Source organism: Hylobates moloch, unplaced genomic scaffold, assembly GCF_009828535.3.
Source record: "Hylobates moloch isolate HMO894 unplaced genomic scaffold, HMol_V3 SCAFFOLD_1, whole genome shotgun sequence".
NCBI classification, from domain to species: Eukaryota; Metazoa; Chordata; class Mammalia; order Primates; family Hylobatidae; genus Hylobates; species Hylobates moloch.
In genome coordinates, this window is record NW_026652276.1 from 35,904,273 (window position 1) to 35,921,255 (window position 16,983).

The 16,983-nt window shown below is 44.8% G+C and overlaps 2 protein-coding genes and 2 non-coding genes across 5 annotated transcripts in view; 1 reads left to right on the top strand and 3 right to left on the bottom strand.

Annotated features, from left to right (window-relative positions):
- Positions 1–6,805: 6,805 nt before the first annotated feature.
- On the bottom strand, positions 6,806–10,102 carry EEF1B2 (eukaryotic translation elongation factor 1 beta 2). 2 transcript variants are annotated; one of them, XM_058439296.1, is made up of 7 exons: positions 10,034–10,102; positions 9,659–9,759; positions 9,006–9,128; positions 8,243–8,369; positions 7,613–7,679; positions 7,121–7,246; positions 6,806–7,009 (listed from the first exon to the last, which is right to left on the bottom strand). In XM_058439296.1, the coding sequence occupies exons 2-7, from the start codon at positions 9,736–9,738 to the stop codon at positions 6,855–6,857; spliced, it is 678 nt and encodes a 225-aa protein (XP_058295279.1). In that variant the 5' UTR covers positions 9,739–9,759; positions 10,034–10,102; the 3' UTR covers positions 6,806–6,854. The 2 variants fall into 2 exon arrangements, with proteins under 2 accessions (XP_058295279.1, XP_032610703.1); XM_032754812.2 differs by lacking the exon at positions 10,034–10,102 and having other exon boundaries at positions 9,659–10,009.
- On the bottom strand, positions 7,357–7,486 carry LOC116809909 (small nucleolar RNA SNORA41). Its single transcript, XR_004370073.1, has one exon. It is a non-coding gene; the product is annotated as a small nucleolar RNA SNORA41 (small nucleolar RNA).
- LOC116809897 (small nucleolar RNA SNORD51) lies at positions 7,761–7,839 on the bottom strand. The gene has a single exon (XR_004370061.1). It is a non-coding gene; the product is annotated as a small nucleolar RNA SNORD51 (small nucleolar RNA).
- Positions 10,103–10,219: 117 nt separating the features above from the next.
- NDUFS1 (NADH:ubiquinone oxidoreductase core subunit S1) overlaps positions 10,220–16,983 on the top strand; it is a 39,666-nt gene continuing 32,902 nt past the window's right edge. Inside the window, exons 1-2 of the mRNA XM_032754811.2 lie at positions 10,220–10,377; positions 16,034–16,098. Coding sequence (XP_032610702.1) covers positions 16,038–16,098 — 61 coding nt within the window. The 5' untranslated portion in view covers positions 10,220–10,377; positions 16,034–16,037. The remainder of the gene's footprint in view (positions 10,378–16,033; positions 16,099–16,983) is intronic.

The window sequence follows — 16,983 nt, forward strand, 5'->3', positions numbered from 1 at the left end:
TACAGCTTCCCTTCTGGCTGCCTTCACAGGCTGACATTGAGTGCCTGAAGCTTTTCCAGGCAAACGGTGTAAGCTGTTAGTGGATCTACCATTCTGGGGTCTGGAGGACAGTGGCCCTCTTCTCCCAGCTCCACTAGGTGGTGCCCCAGTAGAAACTCTGTGTGGGGGCTCCCACCCCACATTTTCCTTCTGCACTACCCTGACAGAGGTTCTCCATGAGGGCCTGCCCCTCTGCCTGGGCATCCAGGTGTTTCCATACATCTGAAATCTAGGCAGAGGTTCCCAAACTTCAATTCTTGATGTCTGTGCACTTGAAGGCTCAACACCACTTGGAAGCTGCCAAGGCTTGGGGCTTGCACCCTCTGAAGCCATGGCCCGAGCTCTACATTGCCCTTTCAGCCATGGCTGGAGCAGCTGGGACACAGGGCACCAAGTTCCTAGGCTGCACACAGCACAGGGACCCTGGGCCCAGCACACGAAACCACTTTTTCTTCCTAGGCCTCCAGGCTTGTGATGGGAGGGGCTGCCATGAAGACCTCTGATGTGCCCTGGAGACATTTTCCCCTTGTCTTGGTAATTAACATTTGGCTCCCTGTTACTCATGCAAATTTCTGCAGCTGGCTTGACTTTCTTCTCAGAAAATGGGATTTTCTTTTTTATTGCATTGTCAGGCTGCAAATTTTCCAAACTTTTATGCTCTGCTTCCCTTATAAAACTGAATGCCTTTAACAGCACCCAAGTCACCTCTTGAATGTTTTGCTGCTTAGAAATTTATCCCACCAGATATCCTAAATCATGGGTAAAACATACCCATGACTGGGTATCACGAGAACAGCATGAGAAAGGCCTGCCCCCGATGATTCAATTGCCTCCTGCCAGGTCCCTCCCACAACACGTGGAAATTCAAGATGAGATTTGGGTGGGGACATAGCCAAACCATATCATGGTGGAAGAAATTTCTAAGCAGCAAAGCATGCAAGGGGTGACTTGGGTGCTGTTAAAGGCATTCAGTTTTATAAGGACACAGCGCATAACAGTTTGGAAAATTTGCAGCCTGACAATGCGATAGAAAAGAAAATCTCATTTTCTGAGGAGAAATCCAAGCTGCTGCAGAAATTTGCATAAGTAATGATGAACCAAATATTAATCACCAAGACAATGGGGAAAATGTCTCTAGGACATGTCAAAAAAACCTTTGCAGCAGCCCCTCCTATCACAGGCCCAAAGGCCTGGGAGGAAAAAGTGGTTTCATGGGCCAGGCCCAGAGTCCCCATGCTGTGTGCAACCTAGGGACTTGGTGCATTGCATCCTAGCCATTCCAGCCATGGTTGAAAGGGTCCAGCGTAGAGCTTGGGCCATGGCTTCAGAGGGTTCAAGCCTCAAGCCTTGGCAGCTTCCATGTAGTGTTGGGCCTGTGAGTGGACAGACATCAAGAATTGAGGTTTGAGAACCTCCGCCTAGAACAGTGTTTTAGTGTTTAAGTCTCAATTTACACAAGGTAAAGTTTACCCTTATGTGATATTTTCTTATCCCTCACCATATTTTCTTATCACCTCACCTCACCTCATCACATTCATGAGAATATGAAGCAAGGATTACACTGATGAGCCGGGCGCGGTGGCTCACGCTTGTAATCCCAGCACTTTGGGAGGCCGAGGCGGGTGGATCATGAGGTCAGGAGATCGAGACCACGGTGAAACCCCGTCTCTACTAAAAATACAAAAAATTAGCCGGGCATGGTGGCGGGCACCTGTAGTCCCAGCTACTCGGAGAGGCTGAGGCAGGAGAATGGCGTGAACCTGGGAGGCGGAGCTTGCAGTGAGCCGAGATCGAGCCACTGCACTCCAGCCTGGGCAACAGAGCGAGACTCTGTCTCAAAAAAAAAAAAAAAGGATTACACTGATGAAATAGGATTAAACTGTCTAAAAGCAGGGATGAAGAACCTTCTGTATTCTGTTACCAACACATCAACTGGCCTATGAAGACCCTGGTTTGTGTTTCTCCTCTGTCACTTACTAGTGACTTAGTATATTTACTGAATAATCATGGACAAATAAGCACATCTTTTCATAGTAATAGTCCATGAAATATCAAGCATTTCTCAATGTTGGTATAGACTTACTTTTAAAAATAAAGTTTAGGCTGGGCATGGTGGCTCACACCTGTAATCCCAGCACTTTGGGAGGCCAAGATGGGCGGATCACTTGAGGTAAGGAGTTCAAGACCAGCCTGGCCAACATGGCAAAACTTCATCTCTACTAAAAATACAAAAATTAGCTGGGCATTGTGGCACACACAAGTAATCCCAGCTACTTGGGAGGCTGAGGCAGGGGAATCACTTGAACCTGGGAGGTGGAGGTTGCAATGAGCTGACATCGTGCCACGGCACGCCAGCCTGGGCAACAGAGTGAGACTCCATCTCAAAAAAATAAATAAAGTTTATAAAATATTTCATTGAATACATATGCCATAATTTAGACATTTCCATCTGTGAGGATTATAAGTCATTTGATCTCCTTGCTTTCATTCATATCACCTCCAGATCAAAGCTGTCTTAACGTTAATATTCTCTGGTTTGGAAACCTCATATAACGTGCCAGTCTGTAATTCAAATGTGTCTACAGACTGGCCCCATCCTATCTAAGATTCCAAACACACACTGCAAAATCTCACGAATTTGTCTAATTGCTTCCCAAATCTTTATATCTGATTCTTCCAAAAAACTTTTCATCAATTCTAGCCTTCTCTTACCTTCTGAACTTTTAGATTATTTGCTTAATCCCCAAACCAATGACTTTTATTTTTAACAATTTTATGTTTGAATTGCCTCCCTATACTAATTTTCTCCTCTTCTTTTGTGTTTTTTTGTTTCATCTAACAAAGTGATACAGAAGGAATCAGTTTTGAGTTCCCACACTGCCCAGCCCTCTGCTAGGGATGCCGAACATGAAAAATACTGTTTCAGGCTGGACACTGTGGCTCACACCTGTAATCCCAGTACCTTGGAAGGCCAAAGTGGAAGGATCACTTGAGTCCAGGAGTTCAAAGCCTGGGCATCATAGCAAGACCCCATCTCTAAAAAATTTTTTTAAATTAGTCGGGTATAGTGGCACGTGCCTGTAGTCCCAGCTACTCAGGAGGCTGAGGTAGAATTGCTTAAGCCTAGGAGTTCAAGGCTGCAGTGAGCCGTGATCGTGCCAGTGCACTCCATCCTGGATGATAGATTGAGACCCTGTCTCAAAAAAAAAAAAAAAAGAAAAGAAAAACTTTCATAGTCATTATAATCATTTATGGGGCATGCAAAAAAAAAAAAAAAAAGTGGACTCCTTTTTATCTTTGCTTCCTTCCACTCTAAAGCCAGAAACAGGAATAAAAAAATCTCTTTGGAAACCAGTGCCTTCTGAGACTATTGGTTTAAAACAAGTTCATGGGTTCATGGGCCGGGTGCAGCAGCTCACGCCTGTAATCCCAGCACTTTGGGAGGCTGAGGAGGGGGGATCACAAGGTCAGGAGTTTGAGACCAGCCTGGCCAACATGGTGAAACACCATCAAACTAAAAATACAAAAAATTAGCTGGGCATAGTGGCAGGCACCTGTAATCCCAGCTACTCGGGAGGCTGAGGTAGGAGAACCGCTTGAACCCGGGAGGCAGAGGTTGCAGGGAGCTGAGATCGTGCCACTGCACTCCAGCCCAGGCGACAGAGTGAGACTCCACCTCAAAAAAACAAAACAAAACAAAACAAACCAGTTCATTCAGTATATTGGCTCTCAAGAAAATGAGTATCAGGGTTTTCTACTGCAGCACTGCCCATAATAACAAAACATTAAAAGCAACCTAAGAATCCAATCAACAGGAGACTGTCTAAATGAACTATGAGAAAACGAATTATGAAATGAGAACATGAATTATGCATCTATTAAATAAGGATGTACTAATAATGGGATATCCAAGGCATAATCTCCAAGGTGTCCATTTCTTTTTTTTTTTTTTTTGTATTTTTAGTAGACAGGGTTTCACCATGTTGGCCAGGCTGGTCTCGAACTCCCCTCCTCGTCCCCCCCCACTAGGAGGACAGGCAGCAGCCACCACCCCTGGTATTTTTTTTTTTTTTTTTTTTTGAGACAGAGTGTAGTGGTGCGATCTCAGTTCACTGCAACCTCCACCTCCTGGGTTCAGGCGATTCTCCTGCCTCAGCCTCCCGAGTGGCTGGGTCTACAGTCATGCGCCACCACTGCCGGCTAATTTTTGTATTTTTAGTAGACACAGGGTTTTACCATGTTGGCCAGGATTGTCTGGATCTCTTGACCTTGTGATCTGCCCACCTAGGCCTCCCAAAGTGTTGGGATTACAGGCGTGAGCCACCGCACCCGGCCCCAAGGTGTTCATTTTCATAAGGAAAATGCAAAGTGTAGAAATCTATGTGGTATGTTACAATTAGTCTATGCATAAGCTTACAGTAGCTCTGGAAAGACCTAAGAACCTGTTAATACTGCTTTGATGGAGTGGAACTGGAGGCCTAGGGGACAGGACAGACTTCACTGTACATATTCTTGAATTTTGAACTGTTGGTATATTATCTTTTTTTTTCTTTTGAGATAGAGTCTCGCTTCTGTCGCCCAGGCTGGAGTGCAGTGGTGCGATCTCAGCTCACTGCAACCTCTGCCACCCGGGTTCAAGCGATTCTCCTGCCTCAGCCTCCCAAGTAGCTGGGACTACAGGCGCATGCCACCACACCTGGCTAATTTTTTGTATTTTTAGTAGAGACAGGGTTTCACTATGTTAGCCAGGATGGTCTAGATCTCCTGACCTCGTGATCCAGCTGCCTCGGCCTCCCAAAATGCTGGGAATACAGGTGTGAGATACCACGTTCGGCCATCTATTTTTTTAAAATATGAAGTTAAAAGATACCATCAAAATATTTTTCATTCAAGGGTGTGGAATCAAGATTTCAAAATGGTATGCTTCATCATTCATCACTGTAGGATTCTGAAGACATCTGTGGTTTGAAATGACCATTCTAAATTTTTGACCACCTTTAAATAAATTATTAATCATTAGTTTTTTCATCACAAACTTCTGCTGATACTTAACATTTTGGCCAAGCTATTTGGGACTCAACCCCTTCACCATGTCAATAATTGCGAATTTTTATTACCATTCACTTAAGTTTATTCATGGTTTTGGTTTTTTGTTTTTTGTGTGGTTTTTTGGCATTTTCAGAATTCCCAGGCTGTCTGGTTTTCCAGAAAATGTAGTGCTGCCCTCTGCTGGCTCTCATGATAATGACAACCTGAAAATGTCTCCCATGACTTTTAGGCTGTTGGTTGGATTATAAACATTGCTTAGAGATATCATTCAATGTATCTATCTGTTAAATAAATCTTCCTTATAATATAGTTTCCCAGTCAAGGCAGTCACAACATAAAATCAGATGGAGAAGAAATAGCACTGTATAGTTCTATTAAAAAATTGACCTAGGGGCTGCACATTGTGGCTTATGCCTATAATCCCAGCACTTTGGGAGGCTGAGGTGGGTGGATCACCTGAGGTCAGGGGTTCGAGACCAGCCTGACCAAAATGGTGAAGCCCCGTATCTACTAAAAACAGAAAAATTAGCCGGGCCTGGTGGCGTATGCCTGTAATCCCAGCTACTCAGGGGGCTGAGGCAGGAGAATTGCTTGAACCTGGGAGGCGGAAATTGCAGTGAGCTGAGATCACGCCACTGCACTCCACACGCCACTGCACTCCAGCCCAGGCGACAGAGCGAGATTCCGTCTCAAAAAAAAAAAAAAAAAAAAAATTGACCTAAAATTTTTTGATCATTTGAGATCAGCAATTCCCAAGCACTGCTTTTGTAAAACTATTAGAAAAAAATATATCAAATGTTAGCCAGACCCCAAATTCCCTGTCAAGATTAAACTGTTTCCAATACTTGACTATCTCTTTACTCAACATACTACCCTCATCCCAGTATTTACCTGCAGCATGAGAACCAATTGGATTTCCAAATCCAAGTAAAATATTCCACTTCTACAACCCAGCACCTATGAATCTTCACAGCAAAGTCAAGTTTTTCTGGGAAGCCTGGGAACCAGTTACCTATAAAATCCCCCTCCCAGGACACAGTGCTACTCCAAATCACATTCCCAACACTTAAAAGATGGTTTCTTTACATCATGAGTCATCATTTTAAATTTGTAACCTGTTAAGCAGTTATAATTCATGCCAAATTCTGGGAAGCCCTCCCTCCTCTGGGTTAGGTGTCTTCCAGTAATGTCACACATCTCACATGTTCAAGTTCCCAGTGCGAAGATGCTAGGTTACAACAAATCACATCATCAGGCACTGCTAAGGACATTACAAGTTGGTAAAGTTGCACTATAATTTTTTTCTTTTGACAGGACCTTGCTCTGGCACCCAGGCTGGAGTGCAGTCGCACCACCTTGGCTCACTGCAGTTTCAACCTCCTGGGCTCAAGCAATCCTCCCACCTCAGTCTCCCAAATAGCTGGGAATACAGGGGTGCACGACCACACCCAGCTAATTTTTGTATTTTTTGTAGGGGCAGGATCTCTCCCCATTGCCCAGGCTGGTATCAGCCTCCTGGTCTCGATCCACCCACTTCAGCCTCCCAAACTGCTGGGATTACAGGCATGAACCACCACACCTGGCCTGCACTGCAATTTTCTAACAACAATGCCGAACCAAATTTGTGTTATTTAGGAATCACATATTCATTTAATTCCTTCCCTCAAAATGAAAGGAATATATACACCACCATCCTATGTAACATACTCAAGAGCCAAAGGTAATCTTTCAAGCTTTTATTTAAATGCCATGATCCAGGATGGATTTTAGATCTTGTTGAAAGCAGCCACATCCATGGACTGCACATAGTCCTCAAAAGCAGTGATCTGCTCCTCCAGCATATCTGTCCCAACTTTATCATCTTCAACTACACACTGTATTTGAAGTTTCTTAATTCCGTATCCCACTGGAACTAGTTTAGCTAAAAAGAGCATTAAGAAAAATCTTAGTTAGAAAAGCCTTGTAAAGTTGAAGCTGTATGCAAATTCCAGATAGTTTCAAAAAAAAAAAAAAATGCAAAGCCTAAACTCACATGAGCCCCAGACTAAGCCATCTGCTTGAATGCTTCTGACGCACTCCTCTAATTTCACCATATCTGTCTCATCATCCCAAGGTTTCACATCTAGTAAGATGGAAGACTTGGCAACAAGTGCAGGTTCTAAAAACAATAAACAGCATTATTCAAATAATGAAATGTATTTTTTTCACCCTACTCCATTTGTTTTGAGACGGACTATCTCCTTAGCCAAACAAAACTACAGATACATCTTGTGTCTGTCACACATATACCCACTTTCTGTTTTGCAAAGAAAGAGGTGTTTGTGTTAACAGTTTCTTTCCCACAGAGGAATGCCACAACTGCTACCATAAGAACAGCTGCAGACCAGTAGCTGTGGAAGAACCTGTACAGGAGGTTTTAAAATACTGACCTATTCAAGGAATGTGGAGGAAATTACTTCAAGGTCAAGCTTTGAAAAAGATTACTTACATTATCATGAAATGACGTTAAAAACAAATGACCTACTTTTGGCTTTCTTTGATTCATATTGTGCAAGACGTTCTTCCCTTAGCCTCTTTGCTTCTTCACTTTCCTGTAAAGAAAAAAAATTAATCCACTTCAGAAAGTCGGTTATTCCTCTGCTTAAAGCTAGTGGGGTCATCACAAAAAAGACTGGCTTAATCAGAAAACAGCAAATCCATCACGAACTCAGCCGAAAGATGGTGATTTGATTTTATTCATCATGCAACCAGTCAGAATTTGAAAAAGGCATATAAATTAAAGCCAGGATTCAAATCCAGGCAATTTGGCTTAACCACATTGATAAAATTGCTAATCGAGGTATTCTTTTTTTTTTTTTTTGAGACGGAGTCTCGCTCTGTCGCCCAGGCTGGATGCAGTGGCATGATCTCGGCTCACTGCAACCTCCGCTTCCTAGGTTCAAGCAATTCTCTGCCTTAGTCCTGAGTAGCTGGGATTACAGATGCCCGCCGCATTTTTTTGTATTTTTAGTACAGACAGGGTTTCACCATCTTGGCCAGGCTGGTCTTCAACTCCTGACCTTGTGATCCACCCGCCTCAGCCTCCCAACATGCTGGGATTACAGGCCTGAGCCACCGCGCCTGGCTGATATATTCTTTATAGAAGATGCCATACCTCCTCATCATCAGATCCAAAGAGATCAATGTCATCATCATCTTTACTATCTGTAGCTCCACTTCCTGTAGTGTCTTCCACGTCGGCAGGACCATACTTGCCCAAAGCTTTCTTCACTCCTGGCAGGCTTGAAAAACATTTAAATTCAACCACTATTGAGCTAGTATAACATCCTTTTCCAGACAATACAAAATAACTTGTTTTAATCACTACTTATCACTACATCCCTTTTGCAATAATAATTTACCCTTTCACATGCTCCCAGGTAAACACTGTCATATGTTCAACTCCTCACCCAACAAGCATTAGTACCATGTGAGACATTATTTTCAATACTCACTATGATTTACTCTTTCAGTATGAACATTTCTGTTTGAGATTTCATTAAGTATGCTCAGTTCCATTCTTAGTGAACTGGAGTCCACTTCCCCAAACTTCCACCCTTGTTGGCAGTTTCAGAAGAATGGCCAAGGACTGAATGAATGAGCCACCCTCTCACCCCAGAGGTGGGCCCCCCAGGTCAAGGTCGAGGCACATTGGCAGGGCAGTGTGGGGAAAAGTTGAATTGCTGCTGTCCATGTTCTACCTGTTCTGTGAAAAAATGGAGGGCTTCAGTCTCTTGGCCTTCTAAAGTTACAGAAAAATTTAGCTTACAATATCCCAACAAAACTAAAGTAGCCTGGGTCCAGTTTTGTCACGTGAACATCCAGATAAAGCTTCGAGAGCAGTCTTACTCTTCAGCTAGACACAAAGATGATTTTACCTGGCCTTTTCCTTTTCATAAGACTTGATGTGATTATACCAACGTAGGGCATGACACAAGTCGGCAGGCGGTGGGCCGGACACGGCTTCAAATACTGCCACATCTGCTTGTGATGGCACATACCTGCCAATGACACAGAAGCATTCACACACACCTTTGAAAAACAAATGCCAGCGAATAAATAATAAATGCTGCATGCATCACATTAATTAGTGGGCACTAACCCCAGTAGGGTTGCTTTAATGCTTTTCTTTTCTTATTAGTTCCTTCAAATCAAACAATATGTTTGGGTCACCGCGCTATCCTGAGAAATGTCTGCCACTTTGTAGACCTCAAATACTGCAATGTCTAGCATTGCTCTATCTACAACCTAACATGTATTAACTGGGCAGCGACGCGTAAACACCTGGCTGAATTAAGTGTAAATAAAGCACATTTTAACCTTTCTTTGCTCGTGAACCGCTCCCCGGAGGCCGGGCTCGCACCACACGAGGGCCTTGGGAGACGGCAACGGGGAGCTTTCCCCTCACCCTCGAAAGGGCACTGGGGCCTGGCCTCCCTCCCTCCCGCGGCAGCCGACACGCTGCGCCACGTGGCCCCGGCCCCGGGCGGAGAAACCTCCCCCGCCACCCCGACTCAGCGTGTCCGCTCACCCCTCGATGTAGCTCTTGTCCGCCAGATAATCGTTGAGCACCTGGAGGCCGGCGGGGCTTTTCAGGTCTCCGAAACCCATGGTGTCGGCTGTAGCCGAGAGCTGGGGAGCAGCAGAAACAGAGCGCGCAAGTTGTGGGCGCCCCGCGCTGAAGAGAGGAAAAAGGGCCCGAAGAAGCCGGAAAACTCCTTATATAGAGACGGAGGCGTTTCCCTCCACCGCGCCGGACCGAAGGTTAAAGGTCAAAGTACGCTAGCATTCCCACTTCTCCACGTATGAATTGGGGGCCCTGAATTAAATGGCCCGCAAATTGTCCATGGACCTTTCGTTGCGTTTGGAAATAAATTAATAAAATAGGCATGTCTTAAGTTCGTACCTCCACGGCTCCCGAAGATGACGGGAACCGCCCTTAGAGGCGCCGGAGATGATCGAAGACGCTCGGCCTCGCGGCTGGGGCCACTTCCGGCGGAACTGCGGGTCCAAGTTGTCCTTCCCGCCTCCGGGCTGGGCCGACCTCAGCTCCGCCCTCTGGTCGGCTGACGGAAATTGCCGACAAACTTGTCGAATGCAAGGATTCTAGTCCCTCCGGGCTTTCCGTTCTCCAGGCCCGGCTGACAGAGTTAGCTGAGGCCGCCATATTGAGTAAGCGACCCAGCCTCCGAGGAGGTCGTTGTGGTCCATACAGTTTAGCAGAACAGCCTCCGCGGCTCCGGGGAGAAGGTGAGGTCTTGTATGGATGGGAAGGGTGAGGTGCGTCGGCCAGAGGCTTATTTATTGACGGGACTGTTTCCTTTGGCTCACGCGACTTAGTCTTCTCTTGCCCTTGACTGGGCGCCGCCTCCCGCCCCGCTGCGTCGAAAGCCCCTGAGAGCCGGCAGATGGGGGGGCTTTCAGCCACGGTCTCTGGTCTGATGAAGCAGAAAGGAAGATGAGGATCAGGGGTCCCTCGGGAACGCTGGCCCGAATGCAGGCTTGCAGGTGACCTTCCCTCTGCAGGGAAAATTCAGGACATTTCCCTCTCAGAGGAGGAGGCCGTTTTATTCCCTGGGAGAGGACCAGTGTCCGATGACTTAGGCCTTGAGACTGAGCCTTTCCCCCGAGATTTTTACACGCCTGGTACAGTGCATGATTGGTCGCTGTTGTGTTAGCAATGGCTCACGCCTCTGTTTGTTGTCCTTGTTTGTTTTGTCCATTGACCACGTTGGACAGCATTTTTTTTTATTCCTTTCACTAACGGGAAATTGAGAAAAACGACTTTTGAAAAGTTAGCCCAGGGTTGCATTGCAAATAACAAAACGTTGTTTACAGGTTATTGGGATCTAATGCTTGTACTGTAAGGTCTTGGATCAGACACAACTCTGTTCACACACGAATTGACAGTATAGAAGTGTAACGATAACTGTTTTTGATGAATAAACAAGTTATTTTTGTTTTGTGGAATATTCTTGTTTTCACCGACTTAAGGCTGCCAAAGCACCTGCACTTTTTAAATCCGGGAAAGTGGTCTCTACAAATTAACGACAGAAATTAGAGATTCAGTTCACTTAACAGTTATTGAACTTTTACTACGAGCCAGAAATGAGTCCTTAAAGAAGAATAAAATGGGTGATATGTTGGGGGAATCGTCAGGAAATGTTAGGTAGGCTGGTCAATGAAACTGAGAAAAGGCTTTTAAGCCAAGATTTGAAGGATAAGGAGGGGCCAGGGAAGAGCATTTCAGTCTGAGGTCACAGCCGGTGGCAAGAGGTGAGGGGCTGTGTGGGAATAGTGTGGAAGCTTGGTGACCTATTAAGAAGCTATTGAAGGCCGGGCGCGGTGGCTCACGCCTGTAATCCCAGCACTTTGGGAGGCCGAGGCGGGCGGATCACAAGGCCAGGAGATCGAGACCATCCTGGCTAACACGGTGAAACCCCATCTCTACTAAAAATACAAAAAATTAGCTAGGCGTGGTGGCGGACGCCTGTAGTCCCAGCTACTTGGGAGGCTGAGGCAGGAGGATGGCGTCAACCCGGGAGGCGGGGCTTGCAGTGAGCCGAGATCGCGCCGCTGCACTCCAGCCTGGGCGACCGAGTGAGACTCTCTCTCTCAAAAAAAAAAAAGCTATTGAAATACTCCAGGCAAGGAGTGATGGTGGATTGGGATAGGGTAGTACCTTGGAAGGCAAGAAGTAAATGGATGGATCCATGTTGGAGAACGTGGAATAGTATAGCCCCTATACGGAAAAGTATCCAGTCCAGTTTTAGAAATGATTAGTCACTAACACTTTTCCATCTAAAGAGATAATTATTTCTGTTGCAACTTGGCATATCAATGTTCAAAGCACATATCGAAGTGTTGCAAATCTGTATTTAAGTTGGGCTGTGCTTTGTTGCTGGATGTCAACAGTCTAGTTCTAGTTGATTTCCTATCCAAAGTGAGTACTATTTTTATATCGCATTGGAGATAAAAAAAAGTATTAAAAGTTTTAAAATTGTATGAAATACTGATTGTTGATTTCAAATCTGTCAGTGCTCTAATGGAGTAAGTTTAGGTTTACATTTATGCCATCAGTAGTTTTTAATAGGACAGATGCTACTCTAGTTCTAGAACTTGGTGATAAGACTATTTGGTGGTTATTTTCATAAGGGTCCTGTGCTGGGTCTTCAAAAAAGGGAAATGTCCAGATTCCTTGTTCTTAAGGAGCTTACAGTCTGGTAGGTACTAAAATGATTACTAACCTACAGTTTAGTAAGCAGAACAATAAAAATATCTACACAGTGTGTACTGGTACTGAAGAAAAAGAGCTCAAAGAAAGAGTACTTTAAAACTGTTTGTCTGCCGGGCGCGGTGACTCATGCCTGTAATCCCAACACGTTGGGAGGTCGATGCGGGTGGGTCACCTGAGGTCAGGAGTTTGAGACCAGCTTGGCCAACATGGCGAAACCCCTTCTCTACTGAAAATACAAAAATTAGCCAGGCGTGATGGCAGGTGCCTATCATCCCAGCTACTTGGGAGGCAAGAGAATTGCCTGAACCTGGGAGGCGGAGGTTGCAGTGAGCCAAGATCACACCATTGCACTGCAACCTGGGCGACAGAGCGAGACTGTGTCTCAAAACACACACACACACACACACACACACACACACACACAAACTGATTGTCAGTGGCCAGTATTGCCTAAGTTGAATTCAGCTTTAACTGGCATTTGTTGAGCCCCTACTAATAGCTCATTGTCTAGGAAGTATTGTTTTCCTCGTGCTCTATAAGTGAAGAACCAGAAACTGATTTACCAAAAATTACTCGCTAGCAGGAAACAGATTTGATGTTTGCAAATTCAGTATCACATATTCTTAATTAATGAAATTTATGAATGAAATTTCCTGCTGTACATCATCTATGGTAAGTATGCAGAATTTTGTGCTTAAAACCTATGTATATGTACTATTATTCAATAATACTGTTGCAACTATTGAAACTTTAATGTTGAAATTTTTTAATACGTTCTAATCACATAATTTGCTTTTTTTTTTTTTTTTTTTTGAGACAGGGTCTTATTCTGTCACCCAGGCTGGAGTGCAGTGGCATGATTGTAGCTCACTGTAACCTCAAACACCTGGGCTCAAGCCATCCTCCCAGGTCAGCCTCCTGAGAAGCTGGGACCACAGGTGCATGCCACCACACCCAGCTGATTTTTTTTTTTTTTTTTGGTAGAGATGGGATCATGCTGTGTTGCCCAGGCTGGCCTCTAACTGTTAGACCCAAGCCATCTTCCTGTGATGGCCTCCCAAAGTGCTGAGACTACAGGCATGAGCCACCTCTCCTGGCCAATTTGCTTTTTTTTTTTTTTTTGAGGTGGAGTCTTGCTGTGTCGCCCAGGCTGGAGTGCAGTGGCGTGATCTCGGCTCACTGCAAGCTCCGTCTCCCGGGTTCACGCCATTCTCCTTCCTCAGTCTCCCGAGTAGCTGGGACTACAGGCGCCTGCCACCACACCTGGCTATTTTTTTTTTTTATTTTTAGTAGAGAAGGGGTTTCACCATGTTGGCCAGGATGGTCTCGATCTCTTGACCTCGTGATCCACCTGCCTCAGCCTCTCAAAGTCCTGGGATTACGGGCATTTTTAATACCTTTAAAAGTTCCAAATGATTTTGGATGCTCAACCTATATGATCAAGTGAATAGAAGAAAAGTTCAGTGCTTAGCCTATATGATCAAGTGAGTAGAAAAGAAAAAAAACTCAAAAAGTTTAGAAGTTTTGGTGACTTGGCCGGGCGTGGTGGCTCACGCCTGTAATCCTAGCACTTTGGGAGGCCGAGGCAGCTGGATCACCTGAGGTCTGGAATTTAAGACCAGCCTGGCCAACATGGCGAAACCCCATCTCTACTAAAAAATAAAAAAATTGGCCAGATGTACTGGCTCACACCTGTAATCCCAGCACTTTGGGAGGCTGAGGCAGGTGGACCTGAGGTCAGGAGTTCAGGACCAGCTTGGCCAACGTGGCGAAACCCTGTCTCTACTAAAAATACAAAAATTTGCCGGGCATGGTGGTGGGCGCCTGTAATCCCAACTGCTCGGGAGGCTGAGAATCGCTTGAACCTGGGAGGTGGAGGTTGCAGTGAGCCGAGATTGTGCCACTGCACTCCTGGGTGACAGAGTGAGACTGGGTGACAGCAAGACCCCGCCTCAAAAATAAATAAATAGGCTGGGCACAGTGGCTCACTCCTGTAATCCCAGCACTTTGGGAGGCTGAGCCGACCGGATCATGAGGTCAGGAGATGGAGACCATCATGGCTAATATGGTGAAACCCCGTCTCTACTAAAACTACAAAAAATTAGCCTGGCATGGTGGTACACACCTGTCCCACCTACTCAGGAGGCCAAGGCAGGAGAATCGCTTGAACCTGGGAGGTGGAGGTGGCAGTGAGCCGAGCTCGCACCACTGCACTCCAGCCTGGGCGACAGAGCGGGACTCCGTCTCAATAAATAAAAAAATACAAAAATTAGCCTGGCGTGGTTGTGCATGCCTGTAGTCTCAGCTACTCTGGAGGCTGAGGCAGGAGAATCGCTTGAACCCAGGAGGCAGAGGTTGCAACGAGCTGAGATCATGCCACTGCACTCCAGCCTGTGCAACAGAGTAAGACTCTATCTCAAAAAAAAAAAAGGGCCGGGGGCAGTGGCTCAAGCCTTAACCCCAACACTTCGGGAGGTCAAGGTGGGCAGATTATGAGGTCAGGAGTTAAAGACCAGCCTGGCCAACATGGTGAAACCTTGTCTCTACTAAAGATACAAAAAAATTAGTCGGGCGTGGTGGCAGGTGCCTGTAATCCCAGGTATTCAGGAGGCTGAGGCAGGAGAATTGCTTTAACCTGGGCCGTGGAGGTTGCAGTGAGCTGAGATTGCACCAACGCACTCCAGTCTGGGCGACAGGGCGAGACTCCATCTCAAAAACAAACAAACAAAAAACAAATAAAAATAAGTTTTGGTAACTTTTCTGTTTTGTGTATCTTTAAGTTGTGGTGTTTATATAATCCACCCCCATTTATTTCAGTAATTCAGCAAGCCTTTTAGAGCAGTGTCTCAACTTCAGCACTGTTGAAACTTTGGATAATTATCTTTATTGTGGGGGACTGTCCTGTACATTGTAGAATAGCCAGCACCCTGTCCTCTACCCACTAGATGTCAGTAACTTCCTCTTGTTTGTGACAACAGTGTTTTCAGACATTGCTAAATATTCCCTGGGGAGCAAAATTGTCCTCAGTTGAGAGCCATTGTTTAAGAGCTTACTCTGTGCCAGCCTGGTGGATAGGTACTGAAGATAGAAAAATTCAAGGAATTAATCAGTGAGGGCAGAACGGGCTTATAAACACATAATTGGAAATCTATAAGATAAGTGTACCAGAAAATAGCAATCAAGACACCTCAAAGACTTGGGCTGGTGAGCTATCTCAGAATATCTCAGGAGCATTTAGTAGACAGCTATGCTTAGAACATGAAATGATAGAACGGGTATTGGTAGGAAATGAAAGCAGAAAAGACGACTTTATTTTATATAACCATTAATGATAAGCTCACTGTTCATCTTGCAGTTTATTTTACCGTGTGGTAGTGCTTTAAGTTTGATCCTTTCTATGTAATTTTTTTTAAATGGCAAAACTGCTCTCTGCATAGAATTAGAAAGTCCAAATGTATACAATAGCTGCTGCTGCTTAGCTCTTTGACATTGTACAAGTCAGTATCTCTGAGACTGAGAATTCTCATCTACAGACTGAGTGAAAATAATCAGAACCTATGAGTGTTCAATGACATAATGTGTGTGAAATAATTTAAAGCCATAAAACATTACCAAACAGTTGGTGATTTTTTTTCCCTACAATAATATAATTCTTTGTTTTATTTTTAGCAATATGTTAAGGATACCTGTAAGAAAGGCCTTAGTAGGCCTTTCTAAGTCTCCTAAAGGATGTGGTGAGTATTTTTTTAAATTTGCATTCATGGATATTAGACCTTATTTTTGTAAATTTATAAGTCTATGGAATAGTTTATCAAAGACCCTAAACCCATAATTTTTAAAAATAAAAATAGAAACAGGCCGGGTGTGGTGGCTCATGCCTGTAATCTTAGCACTTTGAGAGGCTGAGGCAGGTGGATTGCTTGAAGCCAGGAATTCAAAACCAGCCTGGCCAACATGGTGAAACCCCATCACTACTAAAAATATAAAAATCAGCTGGGCATGGTGGTGCACACCTGTAATCCCAGCTACTTGGGAGGCTGAGGCACAAGAATCACTTAAACCCGGGAGGTGGAGGTTGCATAGAGCCAAGATCGTGCCACTGCACTCCAGCCTGGGAGACAGATCGAGACTCCATCTCAAAAAAAAAAAAGAAGAAGAAACAAATGATCTAAGTTGAATAATTTTCAAAATATAATTTTACTTTAAACAGTTTATAGGAATTATTATGGAATAGAAAGTATTAGGAACTACACACATCAATGCCAAAATGGAAAAATCACATTCTGTTTTTGAAAAGTGATCTCCCCATGAATATATTTTCAGTGGCATTAACAGTTTCAGTTTAGAGTTGGGTATGGTGGCTCACTCCTGTAATCCCAGCACTTTGGGAGGCCGAGGCAGGAGGATTACTTGAGGTCAGGAGTTTGAGACCATCCTGGCCAATATGGCGAAACCCTGTCTCTACTAAAACTACAAAAATTAGCGGGCGAGTGCCTATAATTAGGTGGTGAGTGCCTGTAATCCCAGTTACTTGGGAGGCTGAGGCAGGAGAATCGCTTGAAACGGGGAGGTGGAGGTTGTAGTGAGCCAAGATGGCACCACTGCACTCCAGCCTGGGT